At 35.3% G+C, this 17,207-nt stretch overlaps 1 protein-coding gene across 1 annotated transcript in view; it reads right to left on the bottom strand.

The window, feature by feature from the left end:
- VEGFD (vascular endothelial growth factor D) overlaps positions 1-17,207 on the bottom strand; it is a 56,557-nt gene that overhangs the window by 2,709 nt on the left and 36,641 nt on the right. Inside the window, exons 4-5 of the mRNA XM_021007430.2 lie at positions 15,523-15,671; positions 2,448-2,548 (exon numbers count right to left, since the gene is read on the bottom strand). Coding sequence (XP_020863089.1) covers positions 2,448-2,548; positions 15,523-15,671 — 250 coding nt within the window. The remainder of the gene's footprint in view (positions 1-2,447; positions 2,549-15,522; positions 15,672-17,207) is intronic.

Here is a 17,207-nt window from a genome sequence, read left to right as displayed (position 1 = left end):
TAGCTATTTATGTTTTTTTCCTCATTACAATGTGAATTCCTTGAGGACAAAGACTGTTTTTACCTTTCTTTGTAGTTGTGGGCACATAAGTACTTAATAAAATGTTTGTCATCTGATTATTGGCCATATGAACAACGAAAAGATGAAAAAATTGGAAAAGACCTTAAAGATCTTATCCTCTTCAGAGTAGGTGAGCCACCACATTTACATTGGGACTCTACCATCATAGTTTTGGATGTAGGGGGGGGGGGAAGGGGGGGAGCAGGGACAGAGAGAGGAAATAGCCTTGAAAAAAAGAAATCCACTAAAGATTTAAAGTTCAGCTGGACTATATGCCTCCCCTCCATAGAAAGCAGAAACTGTTGCATTTTTTATTTTGTATCTCTAGCCTCAGGAACAGTACCTGGCACATGGTGTTGATTAGACCAACTATAGAGAAAGGAGGTCCCTGTTAAAGGTGACTCAATTATGAGGCTGTTGAGGAACCTTTTCTCCAGATGGGGAAAGAAGGGAAGATACCAAAGGCACAGGGGAAATCTCAGACATTATTGTTACCTTTAAAAAAAAAGTGACCAAGAGAATGTAAAAATTACTTAACCATTTTCTTGCTTTCCCATCTCTATAATATTAGAAGTCTACATACACACACACACACACACACACACACACACATTAATGGCATTCTTTATAAATATATGAGAGGAAAACAAGAAGGCTTTTGTGGAACACATTCTGTAGAAGGCCATACAGTCATTTTGACTGGAAGGTATAGAAAATACAAGATAGTGTTTAGATTTGGGTTTTGGCTTTTTTTTTTTTTGGTAGTAAATTATCCAGTCATTTTTAGGATCATATGTAAAACAATGAATATGAGAATAGATCTATCCAACAAGCATTTATAAAGCTTTAATTTTGTGCAAGTGACTGTACAGTAGGTACTAGAGATACAATGACAAACAAAAAACAGTTGTTATCCCCAAGGAGTTTACATATACTTACGTGCACAACATGTAGCAGATAAATATATACAGCAGGTAAATCTATACAAATGTCTGCTGATAGAGAAATATTTTTTGTTGTTGCTTAGTCATTTTTGAGAAGTTTCTGACTCTTGTGACCCCATTTGGGGTTTTCTTGGCAAGGATACTAGAGTGGTTTGGCATTTCCTTCTCCAGCTCATTTTACAGACAGAGGAAACTGAGGCAAACAGGGTTAAGTGACCTGCCCAGGGCCAAATAATAAGTCCCTGAGGTCAGATAGGAACTCAGAGAGATGAGTTTTCCTGACTCTGGGCCCAGCATTCTATCCACTGTGTCACCTAGTTGCCCCTGTAGATAAACACATACAAGATAATTTGAGGGGAAAGTGGTAAGCGCTGACAGATAAGGGGATCAGGGAAGGCTTTCTGTGGAAATGGCATGCAAGGTTAATCTTGCTATTCTAAGAGGCAAAGGTATACAATCCAGACACAGCACAGACTGTAAAGGAAAGGAGAGGGAAGAATACCAAGAGGACCTATTCATTTCAAGTCTTTTCAGTTCATTTTTCCTTTTACATTAGTATTATAAATATGAACATTTAGAATGTTGGAGGATACTCGTTCCATCAATTTGGTATTAATTCAACAGTAAATATTTATGATGCACCAGCTGTGTACAGAGCCTTATGCCAAATTTGGAAGAATTAGAAAGTCTATGTTAGGCATTAGCCCGTTTTCTAGGAGCTCATACTTTTTGGGGGACAAATGACCACATAGATAGTAGTGTTTTTATCATCACTGTTATCAAGGCACAAATAGCTTGACAGATAGTTTACTGATTATTTTGGGTTGCCAAGGAATGCATCTTTAAGTTGAACTTTTACTGTTCTTATGGAGGCCATTGATAAAATATAATGCTCAAGTTATGTGATCATTTTTTCTTTCTTCTATGGCACATCAAGTTTCTTTGGGAATTCAAATCCCAAACACACTGATTTGGTATTATTTAATCAACAAATATTTATGAAGTACCAACTGTGTATAGAGCACTATGCCAAACCTGAAAGACATGAATTTTATAGCCAAATGTTTTAGGCCAAAAACCCCTAGAATCTTGGTTTTTGAGCTATGAGGATGGCTCTTATTCCCAATTCCCAGTATAAATTGAATTTAACTTTGTACATAATTACTGGTATTTCCTGTTATTTTCTGTTTTTACAAGTTATTGGCAAGTTTTAGCATGGCGGAGATGAAAGAAACCAGGAAGCCAAGAGTGCTCTATATGCCTCTTGAGATGGGCATAGCTGTCTCAGTGAACTGTCGTCTATATGGTATTTGATTTTGAAACGTTCTTCATGGAAGAATACTTTCCAGTATCAGAGATTATTTTTATAGGGCCCTCTAAACTGTCTGTAAGTTGAAGAAACAAAGAGAAAGAAGTTTGTATGGTTACTGATGTCATCATTACCTTCCATCCCATTGAGAGGACTCTCTTCCTGTGTGACACACTTACATTTATTGCTATCCCATGTCAATTCACCCGGACAGACTTTCTTGGTGTTGGGACAACTGTGGGGAAAAAAAAAACCAGTGAATTAATTTTAGATGTTTACAGCAATAATCATTCAAGCAGATAGAAAACATTTTACACATTTAAATTTGTCTTTAACCAATATTTTCTCATTAGAAAAAAGGAATCTCTGTTGTACTGTAGGAACTATAGAAAATAAACTACTTGAGCATAGGAACTGGGGTGTGTGTGTGTGTGTGTGTGTGTGTGTGTGTGTGTGTATCTCCCTTTGTATTCCAACATCTACTATAGTTTCTGGAATTTCATGGGTGCTTTATAAATGCTTATAATTACATATGTTTAAAAAATATTTTATACTGGGTCTCCTTAATCACCTAACATGGAAGTACAGAGGCCATTTACACGCCCAATCCCACTGCTGATCAGTATAGAAACTTTGACCTTCTCCATTTTCAGCCAGGGCTGGTTTGCCCCTCCTTGGGCAGACTGGTGGCTACCCACTCCCAGTGGGCTTTAGCCCTACTCTAGCTCAGAACTCCTGCACTCAAACTATGTACCAGCCTCAGCCTGCTCAGTAGAAGGGATTATAGGCATGCACCACCATGTTCTATAAAGAACAATTTTGTATTTAGAAGTGATTCGCATAGAAATAGAGAATAGCCTACAGGAATCTTTTTTTTAATCATAAGACCAAAAATTGCTACAAGAAATCTCTATCAAGACTATTGTGATCTTTGATATTGCAAAAACAGTGTTTAAAAAGTAATTTTTTATTCTCCATAATGAATATGAAGAGAAGTAAACAAAAACAATGTACTCCTTTATATTTACCCTGTTTTAAACGGTGACACAAATACAATTAGATACTTTTAAGGAAAATATTGAACTTTTCATATTTTCTAAACTTTTCAAAATTCAAAATATGCAGAAATAAGTAGAATGAAGGTTTTGCTTTTGATTCTGGACTAAAAATGCTCTACTTGGATCCATCATGGTCTTCCACTTCAGTTGCTCTTCCATTTGAGTGTTTGCAATCTGTGATCACAGGCACATTTTGATTTGAGTTGTGTATAAAAATGCCAGGTCACATAGTCAGGGTCTTAAATATCATAAGATTCTTTTTAAACAATGGAACATATCTGGCAAATTTTATGTATTTGCATTACCATTGCTTTGGGAAAGGTGGTAAAAAAGAGAAATGTTTGATGTCACAAAAGGTGGTGTGTGGGCCCTGAACCACGCTCTGGGAGATTAATTTTCTTAAATCTTTTGGTTTGCATTCAGAATCCGTCATCATTACAGTTCTCGATAGAGTTCATATACAAGAAGTAAGGAAATGGTGACAATGACAAAAAAACACAAACATTAAGACTGAATTTGCTTCTCTGTGAAGTGTCCCTTTACCAAATGAAAGAAGTGATTTCTGTTTTTTTATATCCATATTTAAGTATTTGGTAAAAAAAAATTAAGTAAACCTCCTTTCATATACAACCCGTTCTGTTCCTTTCCATTCTATGTAGCAAAAATTCTAAGACCTTAAGACCCTAGGTTGCTGGGGATACAAATACATAAAAGAAAGTCCCTTCCTTAAAGGTGTTTGTATTTATTTAAAAAAATAATAATACTTTAGTTAAAACAATGCGAATACTTTCATTATTTTATACATTCATTTAATCATTTAACTTTTTAATCTATTTGTTCATCTACATCAAAGTTGCCTATATTACATTACAAATTATTACAAATATTACAAATCAGTGATTTCCAAAATAATTGTTGAAACTTTCCTATTCGTATTTCTTAAAATAGAATCTAAATTCTTTAATATTAATTCTTTAAAGAACTCAACATATTATAAATGTTATTCACTGTTATTTACAAAATAAATCATTGCTATGCTGAGGTTTTCAAAGGAGGAGATAGGGTCCTGGTTAAGATGTTGATGCAAAAGGTCCTAAAGGATCCCAGCAACAAAATACAAGGGGCAGAAGTGATATAGTTTAGGTTGTCTTTATTCCAGATATGTTGAGTCAGGTCAGTATTAGCAAAACTATAAACATAATAGACTATAATAATAAAAACAAAAATCCCATAATTATGTTAGTGAGGGAGAAAAAGTTTTTTAAACACAATACAATACCTATTTATTTTTTAAAATTCTCTAAAGTATAAGAATAAATGTACATTTCCTTAATATTTTTTAAAGTATCTATATGAAGCCAAGAGTAAGCATTATATGGACATGCCAGGATTCTTTCCAGTAAGATTAGAGGTAAAGCAATGCTATCCATTGTCAAAACTACCATATTTACTATGCTTCTAGAAATACTAGGTATAGCCATAAGGCAAGAAAAAGCAGTTGAAGGAATAAACATAAGCAAAGAAGAAATAAAATTATTATTTTTTAAAGTGACATTAAAGTTTATTTAGAAAACCCTAAAAATTCTACTAAAATTAATAGAAACAATTAATAATTTCAATAAGGTAGTAGTTTATAAAATAAACCCACAAAATCATTAGCCTTTCTATATATTACCATCAAAGATCTAAGAGACAGAAAAAGAAATTCCATTCAAAACTACAATAGAATATTTGAAATATCTAGGGGTCTACTTTCCAACACACATGGGAATTGTAGATATAACTACAAAATATTCTTTACAGAAATAAAGGAAGAGTTAAATAATTTGAGAGAAGTTAATTGTTCATTTTGCATATGCTAATATGCTAATGATGACAATATCACCTTAATTTAGGGAGTTAGTGCCATATCAATTAAACTATAAAAGTATTGCTTTATAAAACTAGACCCAATAATAAAAAAATTTATTTTGCAGAACAAAAGGTCAGGAATTTCAAAGGGAAATTATGAAAAAAAACAGGAAGGAAGAGGACCTAAGAGTGGCAGATTTCAAAATATATACTACAAAACAGTAATCATCAAAACAGTTTGGAAGTGTTTAAAAAATAGAAAGATTGATCAATAGAACAAATTAATCACAAAAGATCCAAAACCAATTATTCCTCAGTTTCCTCATCTGTAAAATCAGTAGGTTGGATTCAATGTCCTCTAAGGTCCTTTCCAGCTCTAAAAATCTATAATTATATAGTCCTATGACTATGGTAGCATGGTGCGCAACAAACCCAAGCATGGGGAGTACTGGAGAAAGGACTCACTATTCAACAGAAACTGATGGGAAAATTAGAAAACAGACAGGTAGAAATTAAACTACACTACATATCTCAGCATATTCCATAAAAAGATCCAAATGGATGCTTAGCCTACATATAAAAGGCCATATCATAAACAAATTAGAGGAGAATGGAAGAAGATACCTATAGCAATTACAGATAGAAACATTTTTGACCATACTAATAGAGATGATTACAGGAGATGAAATTGAGTTTTGATTACATAAAGTTGTAAGTTTTTGCAAAAACAAAATCAATGCAGTTATAATTAGAAGGAAAAACTTAACTGATGAAAAATTATTTACTCAAATTTCTCTGATAGTTATCTGATGATCAAGATTATATGGAATTGATACTATGCATAACTGTGCATACCTGGCCAAAATATATGAACAGGCAGTTCTCGGAGGAAGAATTTCAAGGTATTAACAATCATAAAAGAATGTTCCAAATCACTCAAATTAAAGCAAACTGTTGTTTCACCTCACATTCATCAGACTGCTTTTTTTAATTTAGTATTTTATTTTTCTCAATTACATGTAAAAACAATTTTAACATCATTTTTTCAAATTTTGAGTTCCAAATTCTGCCTCTCCCTTCCTCCTCCCCACTCTGCATTGAGAAGGCAAGCAATTTGACATAAGTTATACATATGTAGTCATACAAAACGTATTTCCATGTAAGTCATGCTGTGAAAGAAAACAGACAAAAAAACAAACAAACAAGAAAATAAAGAAAGTAAAGAAAAAGTATCTTCGATCTGCATTCAGGCTCCATAAGTTATTTCTCTGGAGAAGGACAGCACCTTGTCTTGAATCATTGTACTTTTGAAAATAGCTAAGTTATTCACAGTAAATCATCATACGATATTGCTGTTACTGTGTACAATATTCTTCCAATCATCATATTGTAGAAGATGGACATGGAAAAAGCCTATTTGTTGGATGAAGTGTGGGAAAACAAGCACACAAACACATTTTTGGTGGAGCTGTGAATTGTTCTAACCATTCTGAAAAGCAATATGAAATAATGTCTAAAAAGTCACTAAACCAGCCTATTAATAATACTATTAGTAGCATATAGTCAAAAGAAATCAAAGACAAAGGGATGCATATGTACAAAAATATTTATAATAGCACTTTTTATTTTAGCAAAAACCTAGAAACAAAGTGAGTACTCATCTATTGGAAATGGTTGAACAAATTATGATATATGAACATATCGGGCTATTATTATTACATTGTAAGAAATAACAAAAGAGATGGAATTAAGAAACCTTTGAATACTAGTGTGAATTGATGCAGATTGAAGTAAGCACTACTGAAGGAGAGCTATTTATGAAATGATCACAACCATGTAAAGAAAAAGAAACACTTAAGATTTAAAAGACTTAAAGACTTAGATCAATGCGATGACCAATCACAACTCCAGAAGACTGATGAAGAAGCTTGCCTTCTACCTCTTGGGGGAGAGCTGATAGATTGTGGATGAAGAGTGAGACATACGTTTTCAGACATGATCAATACAACATGATTTGTTTTGCTTTACTATACTTGCTGCAAGCGAAGGCTTTTATTTGAGGAAGGGAAGAGAGAGGAGAGGAAGTGACGCAAAAAAATAAAAGAAGAAAAGAAAGAAAAGTATCAATGAATATTTTTAAAATATCCAGAAGAGAACCAAAGGAAGCTCAGAAAGGAACACAGGCAAGCAGGACAATATTGCTACTACCATGTTAAAAATATATATACATATATATTAAGCTAGCTCTAAGTATATTCACAATTTCATTTCCAAAATTCCCTTTTTCTCTGCTTATTAATCATGTACATATTTTTATGACTTAGTTCATAATATTATGACAGTTCATAAATAGTTCATAATACTTTTTTCCCAAGAAAGCCAGACAATAATATGTCACATCTCCCCCAGAAATTGTTAATCTGTGTCTAAAGTTCAGGTATTGTGTCTAACAACCTGTATAGTCTTTGATACACACACACATACGTACACAGACACAGACACAGACACATACATACGGCTATATATATTTTTTTCATGTTATTGTTCAGTCTTTTTTTCAGTCATGTCCAACTCTTTGTGATGCTATTTGGGGTTTTCTTGGCAAAGATACTGGAGTGGTCTACCGTTTCCTTCTCCAGCTCATTTTACAGATGACAGTGATGGTAAATTATCTCTATATAGCCATACTCCTAGAAAGACTATTCATTCCTTGCTTCTTTTTCTGTACCTACCCCTCTCTTCTCAATCTCTTGCAATAGCATCTGACCTCACCGCTTGAATGAAACTGCTTTCCAAGACTACAGATTGTCCTTTTAAGTTGCTAAAGCCAATGACTTTTTTTTTCCCTGTCTTCAATTTGCTTGACCTCTTAGCAGTTTTGTACTTTGATGACCACCTCCTCCTAGACACTGTTTTCTCCCTTGGCTTTTATGAAGTAGCTCATTTTATCCACCTTTTATGTGTCTGTTCTGCACCATGCAAGTAGATTTTTTAGACCCTGAATATAAGACTTTACATATATCCCCGTTGAGTTTTATCTTAATTGATTCATCCCAATTATCTTTCCTGTCAAGGTCTTTTGGAATACTGATTCTATTGTTTTTTCTTAGTCTTCTTTCACTTTAGATGCCCACTAGAGTACCATCTTCCTGAACTCATCTTCCTGAGTTCAAATCTGGCCTCAAACATTTAATAGCTGTGTGATCCTGGGCAAATCATTTAACGCTGTTTGCTTCAATTTCCTCATCTGCAAAATGAGCTGGAGAAGGAAATAACAAACCACTCCAGTATCTTTGCCAAGAAAACTCCAAATGGGGTTGCAAAGAGTTGGACGCAATTGAAATGATTGAACAGCAACACGTGTTGGCATATCCCAAAAGTCTGTCCTGTGCCCTTTTTTCTGTATACTCTTTGCATTAGCTAACTCATTAGCTCCCTGTCATCCATTATCCATTATTCTCAGTTCTGTTATAATCTCTATGCAGATGATTTCCAATTCTGTTCTCTTTCCTGAATTCAAGTCCTAGCTGCCTGCAGGACAGCTTCACATAGATGTCCATGGTGACGTCAAGCTCTACATGTCTAAAATGGACCTCATACCCCCCTCCCTAAAATATTGTTTCTCCAAATTTCCCTCATTCTATTAAGGCACTCTTCCTACCTCTGCTACCTATGTGAGCTTGGGCAACACATTTCAGTTCTTGAGGTTTCCTCATCTGTAAAATGAGAAAGCTGGCTTAATGATCTCTAAAATCCCTTTTAGTTTTCATTCTATAAGCATGTGATGCATCCAGTCACCCAGATTCTCATTTTTGTCTCTTTTTTTCCACTCCCTTTTTTCTCCTGCACATATTCTACAGTCTAATCATTTTGACCTTCCCACCATCTATTGCATCTGTCCCATTCTTTCCACTCACAAAGCCTCTACTCTGGTTCAGGCCCTCATCACTTCTCTGCTGAACTATTTCAATAGCTTCCAAATCAGTCTCTCTGCTTCCTTCTGTTCCCTTCTCCAATTCATCCTCCACAAAACTGCCAAACTGATATTCTTAAGACCTAGATATAATCATAGAAATACTTTGTTCACAATTTTTAGTTGTTACTTATTACCTCCCGAATAAAATACAAAATCCTCAGCCTGGTATTATGGGGCCTGTTAAACTATGATTACCATGATTCATGACTTGTGGTCTTTATGACTTCTTCTTATTACATGTATATAAATATGTGTGCTTTCCAAGTACATTCCTTCAGGGGAACATAAGTAAGCTATAGAGTCAGAGAATTCAAAAGTTGGAAGAGCCTTCAGTGGCTGTCTAACTAATTAGTCTAACTAATACACAAGAGGTGTTCCTACTATGCCATACCTGACAAGTGGTCATCCACCCTCAGCTTGGACAGCTTTCATTTTTAGAAAGTTTTTCTTGACAAAAAAAAAAGCCTAAATTTGCCTCTTTGAGACTTCTACCCATTTCTCTGTTTTTTTTCTCTCAGAGGCCTTCAAGTCCTTGAAGACAGATTCATGTTCTCCTGGGGGCTTCTCCAAAGTAAACATGCCCAATTCCTTCAACCAGTCCTCATGTGACATTGATTCAAGGCCTTTCAGTGCAACGGTTGCTCTTCTCTGGACACTTTCTAATTCATCACTGTCCTTTGAGGTCTGATGAGAGGCAGTACAATGGACTATCACTTCTCTATTCCTAGGTAGTTAGGTGGTACAGTGGATAGAGCACTGGCTTGGAATCAGGAAGATTCATCTTCATGAGTACAAATCCAACCCCAGATACTTGCCCAGATACTGGGCAAGTCACTTAGCCCTATTTGCTTCAGTTTCCTTATCTGGAAAATGAGTTGGAGAAGGAAAAGGCAAACCATGCCAGTATCTTTGCCAAGAAAACTTCAAAAATGGAGTCATGAAGAGTCAGATATGACTGAAACGACTGAACCACCACATATCTCTTAAGGTAGTCCAACATTGTACTACTTGTTTTGGTTTAGGTTGGTTTTTTTGGGGGTGGGGGGTGGTGCTGCCTCATAGCACCCATCTTCTAGGGCTGTTGTGAGGAGTAAATGAAATAATATTTATAAAAGGTTTGGCATAGTATCTGGGACATAGTAGATGCTTGATGAATACTTGCTTCCTTCCTTCCTGAATATTGGGCACTATAAAGTCCACTAAAACCACCTGACCTTTTAGACCAACTGCTGTCTAATCATACCTGTCCCATCTTGTATTTGTAAAGCTGATTTTCTTGATGCTAAGGATAAGACTTTACATTTATTGCTATTGAATTTTATCTTAGCAGTTACAGCCCAATGTTCTAGTCTATTGGCATCAAACTCAAATAGTAGTGAGGCCGCTAAACCAAAACAAGGATCCCAGTCAGCCACATATTGACTTAGAAAAACACATATTGACATTATCTATTGCATTTTTCTAAGCCAATGTTAATGTTAAAAATTAATGCTTAACATTTTCGCTAACAATGTTATGCAACAAAATGTTAAGCATTTCCAATTACATTTTAATCTGGTTTTGACTGTATTAGGGAGTGTTGCAAGCAGGCGTGTCACCACTGGCTACATGTTGTGACAGCTCTGATCTTTGTCAAGATCCTTTTGGATCCTGATTCTGTTGTCTAGTGTGTCACCTATTCTTCTCAAAATTCTTACACATTTTCTTTCTTTCTTTCTTTCTTTCTTTCTTTCTTTCTTTCTTTCTTTCTTTCTTTCTTTCTTTCTTTCTTTCTCTCTCTCTCTCTCTCTCTCTCTCTCTCTCTCTCTCTCTCTCTCTCTCTCTCTCTCTCTCTCTCTCTTTCTTTTTTTCTTTCTTTCTTTTGCTTTTACCCTTAAAACAAATTGAGAGCCTTGCCCTTACCTCCTTTTCCAACTGGACCTATATGGTCCAATAGCCTCTGACATCATAGAAGAGACCTTTCACATCCCCCTTCTCACATCCCTCCTGTCTTTGAGTAAACTGGGAAGCATTCCAATTTAATGCTTTTGTTCCTCTCAGCCAATTGCTGCTTTCCAAGATGTCAAAGGAAAGAGAGGAAGTAGAGGGAGTATAACTTGCTTTCCACCCAGAAGGAGGGAGCATTTCTAACATATATTAAGGATAGGACTTTTCCTATATGAAAAAGAAACTCTAGTAAGTCAATTTCCCATTTGCCATATTACCACCCCTATTTAGATGTAGATTTGAAGAATCAGTCATTTGTCATATTACCACCTCTATTCAGATGGAGATTTGAAGAATCAGCATCTTTTCATTCCTATCTCCAACCAACTGTAAAAAATATCCTTTGAAAAATCACTTTTGGATACATGTCTTATGTGTTAGTTTCCTCATTTTCCCCCTTTCCCTACAGTAGACTTTGGGTTACCACATAACCACTAATTGGGAGAGGCATTTGCTGCCAGGTAAATGAACCAGAAGAGGCAGGAGAATCTAATCAAGTCTCCTCCCTTTAAAATTCCTCTCAGGACTCAGAGAGCCCTCATTTTCTTGAGTGGTCCAAATTTACCTAGTATTTAAAACCTTCCACAAATGGCTCCCCCCTCCTTTCCAGTCTTATTTCATGTTACCATCTTTCTTGCACTCTGTGTGCTAGTCAGATCAACCTACTAGCTATTCCCTGTACACAGCAGTCCATCCCTCTGCTTCTTTGCACAGATGGTCCCCCATAAGCAGAGTGTGCATCCGATTTAACTCTTCTTATCCCCACCCAAGTTTTTAGTGTCTTCTCCTTCTTGAAATTACTTTGCATAATTGTATTTACTTATATATGTAGACTATAAACTCTCTGGAGGGAGGGTTTTTTAAAATCCTTAATCCTTGTTCAGGTATTTACTATTTGTTGAACTGAATTGTTGAATTAGCTGATATTCTGAAAGATACAGATTTTACTGAAATGCTAGTTGACTCCACTTAAGAGTGATAGCAATATATTCTCATATTTATAAAATGTCACATTCCTTCATATTTGCAAAATTTAAAATGGCACAAGTATATTTTAGTGACTTTTAAAGAAAGTGTTGCATTTCTTTACATTTAGCAAAATTTTTAAATTAAAAAGCAAACACGATTTAAACGGACTTTTTTTGCTTTTCTTTATTGTGAACTAAGAACGTGGTGTTTAGTTCCAGGGCTGCTGCCTTCAACTCAAGTTGCTCTTCCCTTGGAGTGTCTGTCATCTGTGATCCCAGGCATGTTGTAATTCGAATCTAATAAAAACACTGATTTGTAGCAGGCTGTACATTGCTTTATAGTTCTATCGTTTATAAAGAATGTTTTTATTTGTACATTATCCTTATTGTCTTCTTTTACTATCTGAAACTAGAACCAATACTTTCTTCACTCTGTGTGGTTTAATTAAAACAGAAGTCATTGGTATTTGGCAGTGTTTAATAGGAATGGCTGTATATCAGCTGTGAGTTTTGAGGAAGGAGACTATTTCCAGTTGTCCTAATCTGTATCTGGTTGCCCAGTTGGCTCTAGAGGAGAAAGTAACACTGGTGACTTTGCACAGCCTTTCTTAAATTCACTTGCAAGTCATGGCATCATCTTCCCAATGCTTGGTCATCTTTGAGAATGAAGGACAAACCACACACTATACAAGAAAGAATAGGACTCAAGAGATTTGGTTCTCATCCTTTACTTTCTACTAGATATGTTACTTGTCCTTCATTCTCCTTTTTTTGTTTGTTTGTTTGTTTGTTTGCTTTAGACAATTAGGGTTAAGTGACTTGCCCGGGGTCACACAACTAGTAAGTGTCAAGTATTTGGTCTGAGGCTGGATTTGAACTCAGGTCCTCCTGACTTCAGGGCCAGTACTCTATCTACTGCACCACCTAGCTGCCCCCTTCATTCTCGAAGAGGACCAATGACATTGGGAGGGTAATGTCTTGACTTGCAAATGAATTGAATTTAAGTGAGGCAGAGCTGGGCCAAGCCATCAGCCTCGCTCTGTCCTCCAGAGTCAAAATCACTGAAGCCAGGGAGGTAAAGTTGCACAGTATGGCCCAGTGGCTTGGAATCAGTTGACTACCGGGTTCAAATGCTAGCTCCAAGGTTTGCTAATTCTGCAGTCATGAGCAAATTATTTAATGTCTCTGAGTCTCAGTTTCCCAATCTTTAAAATAGAGATATTAATATTTATATTGGCTACCTGTGTTATTTTGGCAAAATGCCCTGTTAACTTTGTAATGGTAAATAAATGTGAGTTCTTCTTAACTTTTCTTTTTAGCTTCCTTTCTATAAAATAAATTAGCTCACTAAAACAATCTCTAAGGCCCAGGTCATTCTCTGACTTGTCATTTGATTTAGAAATATGAGCCTATGTGGATCATTTGAAATCAGTTTGGAGAATACTGTAAGCATAAAATCCAAATTGGGGATGGAGAAAAAAGTGCAACATTTTTATTCAAGAGCAAATCTCCCATTCCTAAAATGTTGGTAAGGATTAAAACCAAGCTAATCTAACATATAACAGCATTAGGAACATATATGGGTAAGTGGGAAGATATTTGCATATTCAAAAATTCTCCTAGGAACATGGCAGCCAACCAGTCACTGTTGTATCCCTGCTTAGCAACAGAATAGAACAGAACAAAACAAAACAAAACAAAACCCTGGCCAAACAAGCTATTCTTAAACTGCATTTTGTGATCAGAATCTGAATAGTGGAGCAGGAGAAGATGCTGTCTGAAATCTCCTTTTAATTCATGTGGACTTTTCATGCACCAAAATATTTTGAGCAGAACTTTATGTGGTAACATATAATTGGAAAATTATGTAGATACCCATCAGTTAAGGATTAGCTAAATAAATTGTGGTACATGAATATAATGGACTATTACTGTGCTATAAGAAATGGTGAACATGTATGAAAAGTATTAGAGTTAAAAAGATTTGAGAAGACTGACATGAACTGGTGAAAACTGAGGCAAGCAGAGCCAAGAAAATAGTATGTGTAAAGGCTACATTGATGTAAATGGAAAGAACCACCACCACAAAACAATTAAAAAGGAATGCTCCAAACGTATAAAGGATAAAGAAGAACTATGAGAAGACACCTGCCCTCACTGCTCAGTCACAGGTGGGAAGGGGAGAGATCCACAGATGTGGAACATTGCAGCAAATGTCAGATTTTTTAAAAATGTATTCTTCAGTTTTACTGGGTGTTTTTTCCCCCTTTCCCCCTATCTTTTAAAAAAATCTTTTGGAGGTGGTATAAAAAGATATATAGGGAGAAATCTAGGAAATTTAAGAATGAAAGATATCAATAAAATATATTTTTTAAAAGAAATTTTACATTAAAAGCAATGCAAATTAAAAATAAAGGCTTTCTGACCAAACTGTCTCTTTTGTTTCTCTTAACTGAAATAATCAGAAAATGGACACATAGTCCTTTTTTTTTTCCTGGTCCACATATCTACTTGTGGAGCCTCCACTAAATTTTATATTACTGAGGTAAAAAGGGAGAAAGGAGGAACATATTTGAAATTGATAGATACACTGACTTCCTGAATTTGTAGGCAAACTTGTAATGATGAATGGATGACTTAATGAAAAGAGGTCATGGGTTACCCTCACCAATGTAAGAAATGAGAGACATTAATAAGAAAAATTCAGTCCAAACATCAACTTTCACCCCAAAGTTGTAGAATGCTTGATGAATTAATAAAATTAGAGAAGTAACATTAATATAATAGGTACATCAGAGCGCTTTCCTCACAATCACCCTGTGACGTAGGTAGTACAAATATTATTCACCCCATTGTGAGATAAGAAATAAGAAAAATACCATTATGTCTTAAATTTTGAGACATCCTGCTACAACAGTAGGCATCCTTTTCTTGGCACTTTTGGACTCCTAAAGTATAAAAACTCAATTTTATTTAATCTATTTATTCTAGGACTCAAGAGATTTGGCCAAGTGGGAGGCTGGAGTAGTGTTTTACAACACCATAAAACTATGCACATATAAAAAAAAAGGTATGCTGAGTGTTAGACATGTAAAGTCTCTTCCTAACAAGGTTTTTGAGATTGGCTTCAGTTTACATCTAACACCTAATAAAGAAAGGAGTTAATGCATAGCAACATAGTGACTTTAAAGAGTAGTCAGTGCAGATAGAAATGATCTAGAAGGCATGTGATGAAAGAACAATACCAGAACTTGAAGGAAAAAAGAATAGTATCAATACATGTTTGTTGAGTGTTGACAGAATCATGCTACATGCATAAAGCTTTGGAAAAAAGAAAACCTAGCAAAATTAAGTGAAGCAGCTGTCTTACCGGTCCTCTTCAGGGATTTGGATGGATCTTCTTATGATGGAATATGGGTGATGTTGAGTAGCTGATTGGCACTTACACCCTGTATGGTTAGCAACCTTAACTGGTACTAATTCGGGTACAGTTGTTAAAGGCACTGTTATTTCAAAAAGCTGTTGGAGAAGAAAGATAATTATAATGCATGCCTAATTATATTTAAATTATTTTAATGACTATCACATTCTGTATTTCCCCTTGCATTCTTTTATTCTCAATGGTAGTAACTATAGGAAAATTGCCAACTGAATGAAAACTATAATTGAGGTCATGTGGACTCAAGAATAGGTTATTGGAAAGAGCATGAAGCATAAGGTTCTTTTCCCAGCTCTATCATTGTATGAGCTTTATCAAATTGCTTAAATGCTTAATGCCCATTTTCCCTGATAAAATTGGAATGAGGGTGCTTGATGCTGCTTCACAGAGAGGGTCCCAAAGGATAAAATGATATACTACAATGTCATTGTGCTCTAAGTCCATTAAGGAAGAAAGTTGAAGTATGATTTTGTTGTCTTCTTAATGTGGTTTGGAGGAAAAGGCTCAGAATTTTGGCAAATGGGTCCATAAAAGAATGGGCAAAGACTACTTTTAGAGCAGGTCTAGAAAATGCACAGAGAAGTTTGAACTTCCATCTTATGTGTTTTTAGTTTCCATTTTATATGTTTCTTGGGTTGGAGTGTTACTTCTGACATGATTTGCCTGTTGCAAGACCCGTACTGTCAGGAAGCCTTAGTGTCCTCTTCTCTACAATAGGGTGAATAATAGTTGTAGTACCTACCTCACAGGATGACTGTGAGGAAAGCACTCTGATAGTGTATTAATGTTACTACTCTAATTTTATTAATTCATTAAATATATTCTACAACTTCAGGGTGAAAGTTGTCATTGGGACCGAATTAAAACTTTCAATTATGCATACTTGTAAAGCAAGTATAGGACTTTGTATAGTTGTATTACTTTTAAAAATATTTTGAGCATGACTTTTTTAAGTTTCCATCTATTTACTAAAGAAGCCAGGTAGTACAGTGGAAAAAGTGCTAGGACTGGAGTCAGGAAGACTCATCTTCATGAATTCATATGTGGCCACAGACATTTATTAGCTGTGGGACCCTGGGTAAGTCATTTAACCCTATTTGCCTTAGTTTCCTCATCTGTAAAATAAGTTTGAGAAGGAAATGGCAAACTACTACAGTATCTTTGCTGAGAAGGCATGACTGAAAACAACTGAACAAAAACATTTACTAAGTAAAACCAGTCTTGGGCCAGTGACTGGGACCTATTCGGTTTTATTTATGCCATTCTGTTTTTAATCTTAGCTTGCTTGTGCAAATTTTCATGTATGCTACAAAAATATCTATTTTAAGTCACATAAACTAATTACTGTCATGTTATGTAAGCTTTGTTTCTAACTGACAGTTGTTGCTTAGAATGCTGAGGGCATTCTTCTAACTCTTGAACAGTAGAGGTCAGAATTTTCACAAATATCTCACATCATACTACATTAGATTGTTCCATTGTCATTTAGTCACAGAAATTTCCCCATTCTGACTGATAAAAATTATGAGTAATTTGACCCATTAGTATCATATAAAGCCAGAGTTCTACTATTCCATTTTGGTACAAGTGCTCAGATGAACAAATATTCAGTTTAT

This window comes from Phascolarctos cinereus, unplaced genomic scaffold (assembly GCF_003287225.1).
Source record: "Phascolarctos cinereus isolate Bilbo 61053 unplaced genomic scaffold, phaCin_HiC Scaffold_726;HRSCAF=1367, whole genome shotgun sequence".
In the NCBI taxonomy this organism is placed as follows: domain Eukaryota; kingdom Metazoa; phylum Chordata; class Mammalia; order Diprotodontia; family Phascolarctidae; genus Phascolarctos; species Phascolarctos cinereus.
The sequence above is the reverse complement of the archived record's forward strand: the minus strand, read 5'-3'. Positions and strand labels throughout refer to the sequence as shown.